This window comes from Cervus elaphus, chromosome 9, assembly GCF_910594005.1.
Source record: "Cervus elaphus chromosome 9, mCerEla1.1, whole genome shotgun sequence".
Classification (NCBI taxonomy): domain Eukaryota; kingdom Metazoa; phylum Chordata; class Mammalia; order Artiodactyla; family Cervidae; genus Cervus; species Cervus elaphus.
Genome location: NC_057823.1, coordinates 11,736,360 through 11,754,079, shown reverse-complemented (window position 1 = coordinate 11,754,079; position 17,720 = coordinate 11,736,360). Strand labels below are relative to the sequence as shown.

Genomic DNA, 17,720 nt, shown 5'->3' with positions numbered 1-17,720 from the left:
GGGGTGCCAGGGATCCCACGTTAGTCTGCGCTGGGATGAAGGCTGTGTGCAAGGCCCTGACTCAGACCCTAAATCCCGCTGGTCCTGAGACAGAACTGTGAGCCAGGACAAGGCACTGATAAGACCAAAGAGCTACTTGGAAGACTTGCAGAGCAGGTCACAAGGAACTAGAGAAGACAGCACGCAGGTGCACTGCGAATCTAATGCTTTCCTCCTAGCCATGTCCCCCACCCCAAAGAGGCCGGGGGGGGGGGGGGGGCACGCGTGGGCGGTGCCTTCTGGGGAAGACTCAGAGGCAGCAACTGAGGATGAAGACTGCTGCTGGTTAGAGCAAGGCTTAGGACCCCGAGGGCAATCTGCCAGAGAGGTCAAGAAAGGTGCCCCACAGCCCAGGGTCGAGATTAATGTCACAACCCTCCAGAGGCTTCCATGTCGAGGACACAGACTTCATAATTGGAAATTTAAACAGCCTGCAGAGGGAGAGGGCTGGGATTGGAAGGCCAAGTTAACTAAAGGTGCCAATGGGGCCTCGCTAATAGGGGTGTACGGGCAGCACCTGGCCCCACCTGCCAGCCCTCTCCCTCACCAGGACCAGGAACCCCCAGCCCCACCCCAGAGGGCCAAAGGGCACCTTGAGGTTTCCTCTTCTTCCGCAAGCAGGAGGTGACATAGCGCTCCAGCTCACGCAGGGTGGATGGCTTCAGGGTCTCGAAGTCGATCTCAATCTCGTCGGGGTTGGAGTTCTTGAGGGAGGGCTCCCGTGACTGAATGATGTGCACCACGCGGCCCAGCTTCTCGCCAGGCAGCTTGTTGATGTCCAGGCTCAGCTGCCGCTTTTCCTCGTATGACATGGGCTTGCACTTGTCCTCTTCCTCCGACTCATACGCGGGAGGGGGCTTGCTCTTCAAGGGTGCTGGCTCCTTCTTGCTACGAAGGGGTGATGCAGATACCATTAGGAATGGGTCTCTGCAGAAAGGGGGCACCTATCCCTTCATTTAGGGCTTGGGGAGGCTTCTACACCCCCTCCCAGTGGTCTTCACAGGGGACAGGGGACACTGGCAACGCCTTTCTGTGAGCGCGCAGCTGAGGTTGAGACCAAAATCGGTGAGCTGGGGGCGTCTCGCTACCCACCACGCCCTACCATCCTCCCTCCGAGGCCCGTCTCAGAGAGGGGGCATTTGTCAAGCAGGGGCGGCCACAGACCTCGTGCTGCTGTTACTGCTGTTATTTTTCTTGGTCTTTTTGGGAGGAAGTTCCTTGGCTTTGCTTTTCTTATTCTCCTCCACTTCCTCTTTCTTTTTGTGCTTTTCTTTTTTCTTTTCCTTTTTGTCTTTCTCCTTTTTCTTTGGTTTGTTCTGCTGGGGCTGTGAAAGCGCTGCAAGCTGCTCGTGCACGGCTTTGAGCTATGGTGCAGACAAGCAAGACACACTCTTGTCATGACCTGCCGTCTCACCAGATATCCACGGGGCCCAGGCCCACCCAGACCCTTGAACCCCCAGGGCAGACCAGTGTCCTCCCTGTCAGAGGAGCTGACACTGAAGCCCCATGACCATCATTGGTCCCAGGAAGAGGGTCCCTAAAGCGGCGGGGCAAGAGTGTATAGACACGTATGGGCTCTAAAGGCCAAATTGCAGGGAGAGGAGCATCCAGGAAGCCCCAGGAGACAGACAAACTGGCTCAACCACCTCCTTCCAGGTACCAGAACGTTCCAGAACCTGACTTCTGCCCAGAGAACGGCCATGTCAGCCCACGTCCACACCCACAATGTACATATAAGGATGAACATGCACTGACTAGGCACAAGGGGGCCGGCTGGCACGCGAAGCCCAGGACCCCGTGCGCACCCCTGCCCCCAGCGGGGCGGCCCCCGCCCTCGGGGCCCTCACCTGCTCCTGCAGCTCGGCCAGCCGCTGGGCCCGCTCCTCCTCCGAGTCGTCGGTGGAGCTGTCACTGTCTGAGGAGCTGTCACTGCTGCTGTCACTGGAGGAGGGCGGGGCAACAACCTTGGTGGGAGGCGGCACTGCCGGGGAGGACACGGCTGCTGCAGGCTCCTCGGGCTCGTCCGGCATCTTGGCAAAGCGCATCTCGAACACATCCTGGAGGCGGGGGAGGGAGGGGAAGCCGTGCCCATGAGGGCTGCTGGGTGCCCGGGGGGCGCCTGGGCTGTGGCCCCACACACGCCATTAGGCTGGGAGGGCTGACTCAACAGGAAGCAGAGGGGGCTGGGTCAGCAGTGACCCCCTTCCTGCCACTAAGCTGAGGCGTGCGCAAGGGCTCCCGATAGCTCTTCCAAAACTCCTCTCTCAAATCTCACTTGGAGTGAAAGGCACTCCCAACATGGCCTAAGTAAGGACAGGTGACCCACATCCCAGGAGACGGCTGGCCCAGTGAGGACATCAGCCTGGGGATCCCTGAAGCTGCAGACCTGGAGAGACTCAGAGAGACTGCTCTGAGGCTCCCGACAGCCGGGTGCTCACTCAGCACCCCCAGGGGAGCCTGCTGGACACTGGGCTGGGCACCAGGACCCAACACTGAAGAATAGGAGGCTCTCTTACGGTTCACATCCCCACAGGCAGCAGACAGGACCCGCAGTTTTAGAGTTCCAGAGGGAATGAAGGCCCCAAGGTGGAAGTGTGCCCAGCACAGAGCCCACAGCCTGCGGTGATCAAGTCCTCACTGGCGGTGGCGTCTCCAGGACACAACAGAAACGTGAGGAAGTTCAGAAGAGGTTCAGGGCACTGCGGACAGGCCATGGCAGAGAGCTGGCTTTGTGAGGCGCAAGCTACCTGAGCAGAGACCTGGGTGGACCGAGCACCAGATCCCACCCCAGGAGATCCCAAGACCTTCCAACTCTGAGATTCAGAAATCTGATGGAATTGTGTGGGTCACAGAATCCAGGGGGGCAGCAATCCTTCCTGGGCTTCAGGGGTTTAGCTGTGTGTTGCCTTGCCAGCCAGCTGGCCACTCCCTCTCTACCCAAGGGGCTTCGTCACCAGAAATCCAATGATGACTCAGAACTGATAGTGGTGGAAGGAACAGAGCTGGTTTCCCAGCAGGATTTTGAGATCTGTTTTAAGCCCAGAGAAAGTCAGTTTAATACAGAAACTCACACAACAGAAGGGGGTGGGAACCTTTCTCAAGTGTGAGCAGATGCTTGAGAGAATAGCAGGGCCCAGAAGGGCCACAGGGTCAAACTCCAAGGCCGCTATTTCAAACTGGGGTGTATTTGACAGGGCACAACCTAGGAGACTCTCTTGATGTCTCTGGAAACACATCTTCAGGTTTCCCCAGGCCCAGAGAGTTGGGAAAGCATAATCTGGGCAGCAAACTGTGGTACTGTTCCCTCCCCTCCAGATCACTCAGTTTGACCTCCTCCAAGGTAGTTTCTCCTCTCAAACAAGGTGCCTGCCTGAACTCTGCTGAGTGGGTTTGAGGTTAAGAAGGGCAATAGCTTTCTATATTTATTCAGAAATAAATCCTGGAGCAGATCCAAGGGCAACAAAGAAGAATAATAGGAGAGATGACCAGACATCATCATTGTTCAGACTGCCAGGCGCAAGACCCTGTGGGCAAGACCATCTCTGCCCATAGCGCCCTGAATGTGGGCAGGCTCAGGCCCACGACTGCCCCCTACAAGAATCTAGAAGAGCTGCACCCACACTTAAGTGTGTTTAAGAAGGCGATGGGGCAGCTGGACCCCAAGAGAGGACAGCTTCAAGCACTTGGTGCTGCTGAGAGGTGATCCTTTACCAAGCAGAAGCTACCTGGTGTCACTTGTCTGCGACCCAGCCCCCCATGCCAGCGGCCAGACAGCTCTACCTTACCACAAGGGCACCCCTGTTCTTGCCCTGCAGGCTACGGCTGTTGTAGAAATGAAGCCTCCTTCCACTCCCTGGCTGCTTCTGGCCCTTGACCTACTAAGGCCCCAAAGCCAAACAGCAAGGAGCATGGGACAGAAGGCCAAGTGGGCTGCCAGCCTCCGAGGCTGTGCCCAGCTGCACATCCATCATTCCATGGTCTGTTCCAGCCCTAGGGGGGCCACCCCAGGAACACACTTGGGCCTGTGTGCCAGTGAGTTAAGCGCTGCTGCAGAAAACCTTCCCAAGTGACCGAGTCAGACCTGCACCTGCTCTGTGGTAAACAAGAATGATGTGCTCCTTGTCCTCAAGGGGCAAACACAGATTGTTATAATGTGTCCTAAGTGCTAAGGCAGAAACAGCAAGAGTTAAAGAGACTGTGGGGGAACCTGAGACCTAAGAATGAGAAGAGGGTAACAACAGCTGCAGACACAGGATGGTACAAATGAGAGAAAGGTCAAAGTGGCGTGGGGTCAGGCAAGAGACAGGAAAACCCAATGAGCCACACCCAGGGCGAGTGTCTCAGGAGGGGGAGTGACAGGAAGGAGCAGTCATCAGCAGCACACCACGAGAGCAGGGCTCAGGCCTTCTGTGCTAGGACGGTAGTGTCTTGAGGTGAACCCATCTACTCTGCCTAGCATGACATGACCTCCACCCCACTCCAAGAACCTGGGCCACATCACAATTCTCAACATCGGAAAGAACACTGGTTTCAGAGAGGAAGTATCTCTTCTCACTATAGTGCTGACCAGAGCCATCTACCCTGGGCAGTATCAGACTCATGGAGGAAGCTCCCCACCCTCTTTAGTGACAGAGATGCTCAGGTGCTAGGAGGTGGCAGTGTCCAAAGACTCTCAGGCAAACCAGCCTCCAGCTGAGCAGAGTTGGAGACCAAAGGGGAGGTGCTGTCCAGTCAGCCCTTCTTTGCCCCACCTGGATACTGCTCTCGGGCTTAGCCATACCTGGGCATACCAGGCTCAGGGGCTGGGGGCACGGAAGTGGGAAGCAGAATTCAGGCCGTGGAGGCCCACTTGGCCCCCGGTGCTGGAGACACAGCCACGAGTGGACACTCAGATACACACATGAACACACACAACCATACATACACTGGAGGTACATCGGGGCCCTGCATATATATGTACCTTCCCCAATTTAATGTTTTTCCCTTGCTGTAAAACAATTGTGTACCACCATGAATTTGCACTTTCTGCCAAAATAAAACTCTGCTAATCCACATAGGCACAAAACTTCCTAAATTACCCCTCCTCTCTTCACAGCAGAACAGAGAGCAATGGATATTACCAGCAGCAGCTCTGGGCCCAGCAGCTAGGCTAGCAACCCTCAGCTCAAGTCACCTGCAGCTTCCCAAGGACACCCTGAGGCCAAGGGTTCCTAGCTGTCTTTGTGACCACAGCTGCCAGGTGGTGGGATGTGGGCTTTCTAAAGATCCAGCATTTGGAGGCTGGACGATAAATATAAAGTGGATCCTTTCCCATAAAACATTCTGGGTAAACCCCAGCCCCTGGGCACAGCAGGTCCCAATTCCTCTGAGGCAAACAAGGGCCAGAATTTTTTTGCTCCTCCTCCCCAGTAGGCAATCTAGCCACCTAAACCACGCTAATCCTGGAAAACTTTGAAAGAAAGAAGAAAAACAAAGCTCTAAATGCTGTAAAACACAGGAACTGTGTTCCAGAGATGCCCACACAGGACCTGCCACGTCGACTCTGCTGAAGCAGACATCCCTACCCCCTACCGGGCGTTTTACTTTCAGCAGCATGGAGACCCAACTTGCAAGGGCCAAAGCAAGCCGGGGACAGAGGCAGCCCTGTGCTGAGTGGCCCCGCCGGGCACTGCCCTCTGCCCCCCACCTAAGTGGACCCTCCTCGAGGGCAAGGACCTTGTCCCATTCCAGCCTTGCATCTGGAACCAATGTTTAGAAAAGAGCTGCCGTGTGGCAAACACCTCGGTGTCTGTGCTATGAGTAAACCCCATGTTTGGGCATGCTCATGGCACTCCCAGAACAAGAAAAATGCTGTGTGTGTGTGTGTGTGTGTCTGTATGGCTCTGAGGACACCGCTGCCACCCGGTGGCGATGTCTGAGAATTGCAGCACAGGTATGAAGCCTGAGCAGCTCCTGGAAAGGCAAAAGTAAACAGTAAAAAAGGCAACTTTGTGAAGAAAGCAGACAATACAGCACCAAACTGAAGACAGTGCCCCGTCCAAAAACAAAAAACCTCAAATAAAATAATAAACAGTCAGCAGAAATAAAAACCTTCAAGTCTGAGTGCATGTTTAATTAACAATAACCAGGCTCATACTAATAATGTTTTCTTTTCTTTTTAAATACATAGAGGTTCAGGACATCAAAGGCTGACCCAGACGGGCCCAAGTGAAAGAACATCTTGGCTCCAAGACGATGACATAGGAGACAATATGCTGGTGAGTGTGGGACAATGTGTGAAGCTAGCAGAGCTGGGAGACAGGTGGGCAGCAGAGCCTGAGTGGTCTCCAACAGACAGTGACCCAAGGTCACCAAAGGTCTTGTGCAAGTCCTTGCTTCTGGAAGGATTCCACAGCTGACAGAGAAAGCCCAGTGTGAGGAAGCCCCACCCAGACCCCAGGAGACAGCCTGCCGCAGGATGTGTGACTTGGACAGTGTGACAACGGGTGGTCCAGCCTGCTCTGACCCTGAAAGCAGAAGCACAACCTGGGGTCCTGGGGAGAAGAGGCTGGGAATTTTCATTACATGTGATTTCAAAAAATTATAATAATGAAAACAGGTAACAGTACTAACTGTTGACTTTATTCTCCATAATTTTTAACTCCTGATCTTTCTACTCAAAATATCTGTCTCTGGTGAAATTTGGGCATATGTCGTTCCTTGTTTCTTTTTAAAAATAAAAAGAAAGAAAGAAAAGTGGAGCTAGCTCACACATTTATGTTGTAATCTGCCCCCTCCCTCCCACCCATGGGTGCACTCCACAGCGTACACCACCCAGAACCAACCTGAAGTGGCCATGAATCCCACCCCACTGGGGCTCCACGGCCACACAAAACGTCTAGAAGCAGCCGCCCTGCAGCGGGAAGGCAAACCTCATGGCTTTCAAGGCTCTAGTGAAGAAATGCCCGCAAGTGAGCAGTTACTTCAGCTCACAACTGGGACAAAGTGTCTACCTGGCAAGAGCGTCCCTCGCCGACTTGAGACGGGTCTGTTTTGGAGAAGAGTTGGGCCATGCACAGGATGCGCACTCTTCCAGCCAAGGGGAATCGAATGCAGGGGGTGGGGGGGGGTTGGGGGGGCTTTCAGTGGAACACCCCAAAACCCAAAATGCCCAAGACCAAAACCAACCACCCTACTTTAATCAAAAGACAATAATCCCAATGTAAAGTAAATGTGTTATCCTGACTTTAGTCCACTCTTCCAAAGCAACATGGCATTATACCGAAGCAAGCGACAAGTAAAACCTGCTGAGGCCCATAGAGGCCTAGCCCACCCAGGACCCCAGCCTGCCCTGCGGCAGGACGCCACACCCGGAGCTGCCCCAGAGCCTCACCTGGAGCTTGCGGGCCATGGCCACCACTTCATGGTCAGGAGGGTTGTACTTGTAGCAGTTAGAGAACATCAATCGGACGTCGGCACCAAACTCCTGAGCATCACGGTACTCACGGGCCTCCAGTTTAGACTAAAAAGACAGGACGGGTCCTGGTTAGTCATGGCTGCCCCTGCTTCAAGAAGGGCTGTCTGCAGGAGCAGGTCAACTTCTCAATGGCTCGGAGTTTAACCCAGACCTCAGTGGGGAGAAGTTATTACCTCAGTTCTCAGCATCAGGTAGACAGAGATACTCTAACAGCAAGTCTCAAGGCCAGGAAATGTCCTGCTAGCGTCTAACCTACTGTGCCTGGAGCACACACGATCCACACAGACAAAGCTTAAGCTACAACTGTAAAGAGAGGGCTGGGCCTAGTTCTGACCTGGCCTGTGCTTGTTTTGTTGACGTCGGACAGGACACCAATCAAAAGGAACACAGCAATGTCCTCTGCTCTGCCCAAGTTTGGACAGGTTTACTCCACTCCCACATGGAAAAAATGCCAAAGGCTTAAAATAAACAAAACCAAAAATGCCAAGAAAATGCCAGCACTAGGGACTTCCCTGGTGGTCTAATGGCTCAGATTCAGAGCTCCCAAAGTAGGGAGCCCTGGTTCAACCCCTGGTCAAGGAACTAGCTCCTGCATGCTGCAACTAAAGATTCCACATGCTGCAACTAAGACCCAGCACAGCCAAAGGAAAAAAAAGAAAATATATATATATATATATGTGTGTGTGTGTATATATATTTAAAATGCCAGCACTCATATACCTCTTAAGAGCCTGTCAAAGTCACCACTCTCCAAACCCTACTGGAGCACCTACCACGTGAAGCTGTCTATGGGCACTGGGCCTCAAGACCACAGAGGGCTAGTCCTCAGACGAGGCAAGGGGCAGCACTGCTGTCCGTGACCAACATGCTCCCACGATCTCAGAGGCTGCACCCTCCACGATGCCCAGCAGGGGGCGCTGGGCTGCTTTGGGTTGGTGAGGAGATCTAGACAGCTCCTGAGACTGTGAGACTGGGTCCTCCTCCTGCACAGGCCTCAGAGGTGCTGGACTTTCCAGTTCTAAGGGATCCCTTCCCCAGCTTCAGGGACACATCTACTCACCTTGATTGTGCTCATGTCCATGGGGTGCTTGATGATGTCACAGTAGTCATGCAGGCCCAGCGCCTCCACGTCCACGGGCTTGTAGAAGGGCCAGGCGTAAGCCGCGTGCTTCTTGGCGAACATCTCCTTAAGAATGCCACTACAGCACTTAAGCTGCTCTGAGACCTTGCTGCTCTTATCTGGCGCCGGGTGCTGCTGCGAGTCAGGCACGTCCTTCTTCGGGGGTTTAACAGGCCGGCTGCTCTCCCGCCGGGGGCCCAGCTTGGCGGTCTTGGGCTCCGGGGGCAGTGAGGGCGGCTCATGAATGGGGTCGATGGTGGTAGGGGTGGTGGTATCCGCTTTCCTCTTAACCCCCTTCTTTGTCTGCCAAGAGCACAGGTGCGACAGGCATGGTCAGAGGCAGCGGCTGGCACAGCGGGCCCTCTGGATCACTCCTGAAGCCAAGTCCTTTCTAGGGTCTCAATTCTCACAGTGAACAGACCCCAAAGGTAATCCCACCGGTGAAGGACTGAAAAGAGGGAGGCCCTGTCCCACCACTCTATTCTGCAGCTGGGACAGGACCCAGCCAGTGGCAGGAGAAAGCACATAACCGAGTGTGGGATCTGCTGGGATCTGCTCACCAGAGGCCAAAGAGACTTCTGAAAGCAATTTCCTACAGGCCAGGGACCTCTCCCAAGCCCACCCCTGTCACTGGCCACCCACAGAAGGCACATTTCAGAGATTATTTAGACAGGAACTGCAAACACACAGTCTAAATTAGAACTGGGAAGGGGGCAGCAACCACCTGGGAGGTGTTACTCAATTACAGAATCTCTGGGTCAGCAGCTTTCAGGCTATGCTGATTTAAACACAGCTTGATGCCCCCTCGAAATACCCACAAGTGCCCTGGGAGCCAGAAGCATTGGCAAGGATGGGTGACTGTCTCCTGTAAGCCTCACTGCAACTGGGGGAGTGGGAAGGGGGTTCTTCTCCCCGCTTCTGATGTAGCGGAGCTACAAAGTGGCCAGGCTGGGCCACACACGCACAGGACACTCACCTTCACAGGCTGCGGGGTGGCTGCAATGATGGGCGGGTGGCTCTGCACGGGCTGGGGGGCTGGCGCAGGGGGGGGCAGTGGCTGGGGGGGCACTGGCGGGGGCGTCTGCAGCGGCTGGGCCGGTACCACGGTCATGACAGGGGCCTGGACGATGAGGTCTGGGGTGACGGCAGGGAAGGGGTGAGGTGTGGCCTGCACAGGTGGAGGATTCTGCTGAGGGGTCTGGGTCTGCGGAGGAGTTGCCGCTTGCGTCGTGTTCGGTACCGCAGAGACGCCAGGCTTTGCTGTCCCTGTCAACCATAAGAGCGACAGGGGTGAGATGCCAGGCGTGCACGCTGGCTGACCTTGTGGGGACAGGGCCACACGTGGTGAGCACACGGTGCCACGGGCATGGCACACGGAGTCACCAGAGGGATCTACGAGACGGAACAGCCCGAACGCCCTGGGCCTCAAGACAAATCTGTCCACCTGTCCCAGGAGGCTCCAAGAGCAGCGGCACACCACATTCCACACTTCCTGGGGTGTCCTGGCTCCAAGTCCTCACTCAGGCACAAAGACCCCTTCATGAGCACGAAGGCTTGAGCCAAAGGAACAGGAAACTCACACTGAGACTTAGCACCAGGAGAGTGATAGCAAAAGAATATTCCTTGGCACTTACAGGCAGAGCTGTCCTCATTCCCAGAAACGCTGCCTTCTGAGTAAGCGTTTCTGGCAAGAGTCCGGGATCGGCAGCCCGCGCCAAGGTTTCTGGAAACTGGCAGCCCCCCATCCCTCTGAATCACAGGGGCAGGCTGGACAGCTGCTGCCCTTCAGGACTGGCTCACACGGCCTCCTTGCAGCAGTGTGGGTGAGCCAAAACACACAAGGCCCCACAGCTACCCAGGTGAAGCCCAAACCCCTCCCAGCAGGGAGGGTGGGGCTCCTTGGTTCTGAGTATACTGGACACCCATGGGCAGGTTCCACAGCTCAGGGGTGACCCTCAAGACCAGCTCTCCTTGGCTACCCCTCAGCACTGCAGGGGAGATAGCCAACCCCCTTCACTCCCATGAAAATATCCCTTCCACGCAAGACAGGAAGTCAGGTGAAAGCTTGCGCCTTAGAGAAGCAAACACCTCACAGCACAGGCCACCTTGCAAGCATCACCTTTCTGCAACTTGGGTGCTGCAGATGGCAAGATGCAGAAGGCAGCTGTGAAAACTTCCTGGACAGAAACATTTCACAAGTAGGCTACTCCCTACCAACTGGCCTTCAGAATGGTGTGTCAGGCTGGGGGGCAGGGGTGGGGTGGGAGCTAAGACAGAGAGAGTTTGACTTCAGAAGACTATCCAGTTAGCAAGTATGACTCTAACACAAGTGGATCAAGATAACCCAAGTGACAAACCTTAAGGCTCTAGGATTAGTTAAGACTAAGACTACCCCTGATCAGATTAATTTTATCCAAAACAAAAAAGACATTCTATGGTGGGATGAAGAACTCAAATAATTTCAAAATAACTAAAAAAAAAAAAAAAAAAAGCCACACTTTCTTTTCAACTGAAGTCCATAGAGACAGGCAAGGCCCAATGTTTTCTACTGTGCTGGAGGGTCGTATGACCCTCTGCGCTGGCTCCAGCGTATCCCAAACAGCACCAACACAGGGGGCGTGTAATACAGCCGTCTTCCCTCCACTCTAGCCCCCAGGGGCCCTGGGGGAGGCTGGCCGACTAGGGAGGCATAGCCGCTCCCACTGCCGCACGGTGGAGCCACTGCGGGCGCCCTACCTGCTTCTTTCCTCCCGCGTCCTCGTCCTTTCGCCTGGACTATCACGATCTCGGTTTCTTCAGTGGGCAGTTCGTTGATTTTTTGCAAGAAAAGCTTCTCCAGAGCTTCTGCCATTAAGACTATGTCATCTCCAGGCTAAAAGAGGAGACACACACAGTGAGGGTTGGAAAGCCCTCCCCACCTTTCTAGACAGAACAAGAGCTCCCCATCCTAGGTCCCAAAGTGTGGAGCGTCGTATTCGGAGTCCTCCAATCTGAACTCCAAAGGGCCACAACACAGCTATGCTACCTGGCACTGCGGAGGCTTCACAGGCCTGCAAGTCTGCTGCCTCTCCAGCCTTTTAACTTCTGGCCTGAGAAACCATCCTAATGCCTTCAGTATCTATCAAGCACTGCCAACCACAAACAGGGGTCCCTCCCTTGACACAATGCAATTTCACCAGAATTACTTGGATTACATAGGATATATGAGCAGGGCTCCAATAACGTTCCCCAGGGTATTGCCAAAGTAGCTCACTGAGGCCTGGGCAAATGCCCATTCTTCACTGCCTTATGGGTCCCACTCTGCCACCTCACCTGTAACATCCCTCAACCCACTCAGCTCTAAATGGAGAATCCTACCTGTACATATTTCCCTTAATCCTAGCGATGAGAGCTGAGACTTTAAACAAATGATCTGGCTTCATGGCATAGCCAAGATGAATGGCTTGGCTACTGGGTTAAGACGTGATCTTTAGGCCTACATGTAAGTCTCTACAAAGGGATACTTGATTCTACAGCCACAAGCTATTATTGATGGTCATGTCCACAGCTGCAGATGCAGCAGGCCCCACACTGTACCCTCTCTCACATTTAGGTTTCTGTTTGAGCACACCTTTCTTTACAACTGGGTTTCCCTGGTGGCTCAGCTAGTAAAGAATCCGCCTGCAATGTGGGAGATCTGTTTTGTTTAATCCCTGGGTTGGGAACATCCCCTGGAGAACTGAACGGCTACCCACACCAGTATATTGGTGTGGACAATTTCACGGACTGTACAGTCCATGGGTTCGCAAAGAGTCAGACACGACTGAGCAGCTTTCACTTTCTTTACATTTTTCTCTACATTTTAGGAGGTTCCTTCCTGACAATTTGAGTCATCCTAACAAACTTTTTAGTGATTCTCTACTGTCCTTTTCACATCTTCTCTACTAGACATGCTCAAGAACCAAAGTCCCAAGGGCATCAGAAGCACATGCTTCCAGCTAACAAGGTCGGCTTGGAAACATAACCAAAAGGTTATTGGCCTCAAAAGACACATACCCAGTTCACACACAAAACCAACGGTCCCATTTACCTCTGCCACCAGTGGTCTCCTCTGCTCAGACTGCAATCCCAGCTGCACCCAGTGCCCCTGCCCATGGGTTCAGACACGCCCACCACCTCCTCTGCCTTCTGCTTCTCCACCAGCCCCCCCTGCATCTCACCTTGTTGTAGATGTAACAATTTGTAAACATAGTGTTGAAGTCCTGGATACATTCCTGAGCATTCCAGTAATAGTTGTTTTCCAAGCGCTTCTTTATTGTTCCCATATCCATAGGTGTTTTAATGATCTTATAGTAATCCTGGAGAGCAGAGAGAGCGAAAGGTCAACGTCACCTCCGCCACCAGGCAGCACTCACCGGTGGGGCGTGGCTCTCACCCCACGTCTCACCACAGACACGCAGGCCTAAGCTCTTCCACCGCCTCAGTGAGCCATCCCATGGGTGGACTCCAAGATAAAGTGGTTCACAGAAGAGTTGCTAAAAGCTGAGTGGCAATTCAGAATAAGTAACAGGGAAAGTTGCTCAACCTTTAAAAAAGTGGTTATCATCTCGTAAAATAACCCATGGTAGTTTCTACCTTCTCCCTACCATGTGAAATTATCCACATCCATAAAATACTTTCCAGCCCACCAAAACAAACTGACCCCTTGCTTCCTGTCATACTGAAGTACCATGGAGCAAAAGCCTCTATCTTCAGTTCATCTCACTTCCATTCCTTTCACCTACATACAGTCTATCACTAAGGATCCACTAGTATCTGAATACATACAGTTCAACAACGAACCAGGTTAAGTGCCAGATGAAGAATCAAATGGCGTCCTCACAATTCTTACTTTAAAAAAAACAAAAAAAAACAAAAACTCAAAATTCCAGCAGGCCCACTCCTCAAACCTCTGGATCTTACTGTACTAGTGCTGAACAGAAGACATCAGACAGCAGGTGGAGATATGGCGAGAGCCCTTCCAATCAAACTCTCTTCTACCATCATCCCTTTCCCCAAATCGAAACCTATCTTAAAAGCAAAAGCTCATTTTAAAAACCAACCACAGGAGGATCTGGGGATAGATCAGACAGTGCCTGGGTTCCAGGAGGAAGGGCCACAGAGGGGCAGGCAAGAAGGCGCAGCTGCACACAGCCAGCCCCACCGAGGGCCACTCTCTCTGAGGCCCCGGCAATCAGGCCCAGGTGAGGTGTCAGAACCGTGGCACTTCCCGGGGCAGCCTGATGGCAGCGGGGCAAGTCCGTGCTTAGGCAGGCACCGAGGTCCTGCCCAGGAACAGAAGTCGCTGGCATACACCTGAGAGCTGACACAGCTCACACCCCTGCCCCAAACGGGGCTGCAGGCACAGGCCTAGGTACCCTGGCAAGCAAGCCTCAAGAGGGGACTGAAAGAAATTTTCTACACTGTATTTGCTCTGACCACCTTTCCCGAGAGAACCAAGTCCAAATATAAATGCCCTGGGGGAAATTCAGAATCTATTCCATGGCCAAGGACCGCCGTGTCACCACCTGAGACTGGTGTCAGGTGCTTGAAGCGGCCCTGGCGTGTGGAAGGCAGTGTGAGGCCCAACAGCACAGAAGCTGAGGACAGAGAGGGAGGAGGAGGCGAGCTGCCAACAGGCGAGGGTGAGTGCGGGGGCGCTGAAAGGGAGGCAGGGGCATAAGGGGCAAGACGACCATCTGCACGTGTGTGCCCAGGGACAGAAGCAGGCATTCTGCTAAGTCCTGTGGGGAGCAGAGGCCGAGACTTGGAAAGATCTGGAAGGGATCAGAAAACAGAAAAAGAACAAACTCTTGTCTGGGATGGCCCTATTCCCATTTCCTGGGGAGGGGGCTGTCCCTGGAAAACGGGGCTTCAGTATGACACTGTCCCCAGCCGAAGAGCCCTGCCCCAGCCCTCTGGGTTAGCCCCTAGCTCAGCCACCTCTGTGAAGACACCGGATCAGTGCCACCACCCCCCAGCCTCCTCTTCCTCCACTGGAGCTGCTGAGGGTGACACCAAGTCACACTGGGACCCCAGGGGCGCCTGGCCTCCACTTCAGAGAATGGCCTCAAACTCCAACCCCTCAGCCTGACGGCCACACACAGCCTTGTCTGTCCCACTGGCCGGCACGCTGCCCTCTCCGCATCTCTGGTCCACTGACGCCCTTTCTCCTCAGTCTTCACCCTCTTAGCTCTCCGTGCCTCTGCTCCCTCTGCATTTACCTGAACAAACCAAACCCTCCCTCCTCCACCTGGCCCTGCCACGCTTTCCCTTCAAAGTCAAATTTCTTGAAACGGAGGCTTCACATCCTCACCTTCCTATTCACACCAGTGTGAATCTGGTTTCTACTTCTGCGCCACATCTTCCTAAGGTCACCAATGCCCTCCTAAAGGCCAACGGAGTGTCAGGGTGGAATCCTCAGCTCTCTGACCTTCCTGTAGTCTCTGATGTGGATACCTGGGGGGCTGCTCTCTGTTGGTGATCCTCCTAGCCTCCTGCTCCCTCCAGTGCTATAAAAGCCATCGGCCCCCTTGGACTCCAATCGCAGCGCCTTCTCTCCCCACTCTTTGCATGTGCTCTAGGAAGGTCACCTCACCTGTGGATCCCGCACAGCCCAGCCCTCAGTCTAGCTAGAAGCTAGTACCGCAAGCTCTCCCAAGAACCTCCTTCCAGTGACGGGGTTCACGGCCTCTACTGCTGGTTGTGCTCAATGAGGAGAGTGACCTTTGGAGCCCATATTCCATGAGGACCCTTCTTTTGTTCCCACTCACTCTGCTCCGCCAGTTCATGACCCAGGCCTGCAGCGCCCCACCTGACTCTCCTCCTGAGTGCATACGATGGGTGTTCAATGGACAGACAGTACTGACAGCTGTCAGAGACACAGCGACGGTCAAGCAAGGAAGGTGGCACTGATGGGTCCCTCTTCCTTGAAACCAGGTGCTGGGCAGAGGCTGGGGTCCACAGTACTGCAGCTCTGACTCACAAACTCACATCTGGGTCAGCTGCAACAATCATCTAATCGCAACTCCCTTGCCCAAGTGTGTGTGGGATTTGGCAAACAGCAGAAGACAATTTAAAGACAATTAGTCCTTGATGCTTTGAAGACAGAAAAAATTAACACGTTTATCCTGTTTCCTCCCCAAGGTTCAGTTAAAGGCAGAAGTTGAGTTTCCAGAGATATTTGCTAGGAATGTGGGCAAAGAGAAAGCTCACAAAGGAGAAAGGAGAAGAATAGGCGCACTTTTAAAAGAACAGCAGCAAGTGTAGCATGGCCACAACACAACCCCCCCTCCAATCCAGGCCACCTCCGTGTACCTGGCTCCATTCTGCTACCTTTCCCCACCCCATGCTCCGAGTGACAATGAGGATGCCAGCAGCAGAACAGGTACTGCAGCCAGCCAATTCTCAGAATTGAACCAACCATGTCTGCTGAACCTACTGGGTCAGTCTGGCCAACCAAGTCTGAGGAGTGAGGGCCTGGACCACCAAGTGACCCCACTTTAGCTCCCCTGAACCAAGGGCAAGCTGCAAGCACCCCTCCACTTCTATTCCTACCTCGTCACACAATATGTCCCAGAATCGTTAACATCAAAGAAACCAGTTACTATTTAATCCAGTCAGCACCTCTCCTCTTTCCCCACTTCCATTCATCAGGACTGCTAAAACCACTCACTCAAGCATACTGGAGATTGACTCCCCCCTCCCATCAATCCACCCTCACAGGAGCAACATGGGAGGAGACCTGGAGGACGGCAGCCCTGGACCCTGCCCAGGTTACTCACAGGGAGGTTTAGCTTGACGGCATCCACAGGCTGCTGGAAAGGCCACGCAAACTGGTGTTTCCATAGTGTCTTGAGCACCACTTTGAGCAGATATTGCAGTTGGTTGGTCTGCCTCTTGGGCTTGTTGGGGTTAGAAGTCTCCGGGGGAGGGGGGTTGGTGCTGGCTGTGTTGGCTTGCTGGGGTTGGGCCTGGGCCTGCGTTGTAGACATCTGGGTAGTTTCTAGTCCATCCCCCATTACTGGCAGATTTCTCAATCTCGTCCCAGGGCCGCTCTCCGCAGACATGCTACTGATCCCATCACATTCTTCACCGGGCAATCTACAAAGCAAAAGCCACTGTCAGAGACGAGGCAGCATAGGGGAGCCACTCACAGTGACACAGCCCCCTGGGCTCTGGCCTCCAAAGGCGGAGCCCCTCTGATGAAGACCGATTGGGTCGGCTGGAGAGACACTCCAGGCCCTGACTGAAAAGGCCCCTCTGTCTGCTCCCCTCAAAGATTCATCATCCAGTAGGGAAGAGAGACCAGGAACCAACTGTGCGGGCCAGGCCATGGAGTCTAGAGTCGGCCAGGTGCTGAAAGGGGCTGTGGGAGCTACGGAGTTCACGGGAGGGTGGATACAATAAACAACAAACCAAGTTTTCACCTCTTGAGTTTTTAGTGGACACTGTGTGTGAGAGAGGATGATTTCAAGCTTCAAATGATCTCTTCATTAAAATTCTTGTTTGTATTTGCGGCTCATGAAACATCTAGCCACATCAGTAATTCCACTTGGTGAGTGGGGGGCCAAGCAGGAAGGCCAGACTGCCTGTTCCTTTTTAGCCCATGCAATCCACTGCTGAGTGCTCACACTTACAAAAAATATTTTCTTGGTAACTTAAATAACGTATGCTTGCAGATTAAAGAAATACCACACGGTAACTGCTGATAACATAAAAATGAATCCATACTTGACCTACTGTTTTATTAACCAGCTTTTCAAAGTTTGTTTATAAAGGGATAGAGGAGCACTTCCTGTGATTCTTTGGGGGCTCGGGGTGGGGGACAGCACATGTGACCTCCCCCTCCCCCCCATCAGTGCCTTATTAGCACTGTGTCCATGCACTGCCCTCAACAACCCCTGCTTCAAGCCATACTGTGGGCATCCCTGCAATGGTGACTGTGCACCTGTCCAGTTATAGTAACAGGACAACCACAGGGCAGCGGGTTCATGTTCCTAATGCCAAACTGCCCCTCGGAAAACACTCTAACCCACCCCTTACTCTTCACCCTTTTAATGAGAAGAAACATCTGTTTAAAAGCGT

General features: G+C 53.6%; 1 protein-coding gene across 2 annotated transcripts in view; it reads right to left on the bottom strand.

Moving 5' to 3' along the window:
* The window catches only part of BRD4 (bromodomain containing 4), an 86,426-nt gene that overhangs the window by 16,509 nt on the left and 52,197 nt on the right, over positions 1-17,720 (bottom strand). For both annotated transcript variants that reach the window (XM_043911156.1, XM_043911157.1), the window contains exons 2-10: positions 16,418-16,736; positions 12,815-12,952; positions 11,352-11,487; positions 9,592-9,881; positions 8,556-8,918; positions 7,412-7,540; positions 1,887-2,096; positions 1,204-1,403; positions 632-927 (exon numbers count right to left, since the gene is read on the bottom strand). In XM_043911156.1, coding sequence (XP_043767091.1) covers positions 632-927; positions 1,204-1,403; positions 1,887-2,096; positions 7,412-7,540; positions 8,556-8,918; positions 9,592-9,881; positions 11,352-11,487; positions 12,815-12,952; positions 16,418-16,702 — 2,047 coding nt within the window. In that variant the 5' untranslated portion in view covers positions 16,703-16,736. The remainder of the gene's footprint in view (positions 1-631; positions 928-1,203; positions 1,404-1,886; positions 2,097-7,411; positions 7,541-8,555; positions 8,919-9,591; positions 9,882-11,351; positions 11,488-12,814; positions 12,953-16,417; positions 16,737-17,720) is intronic.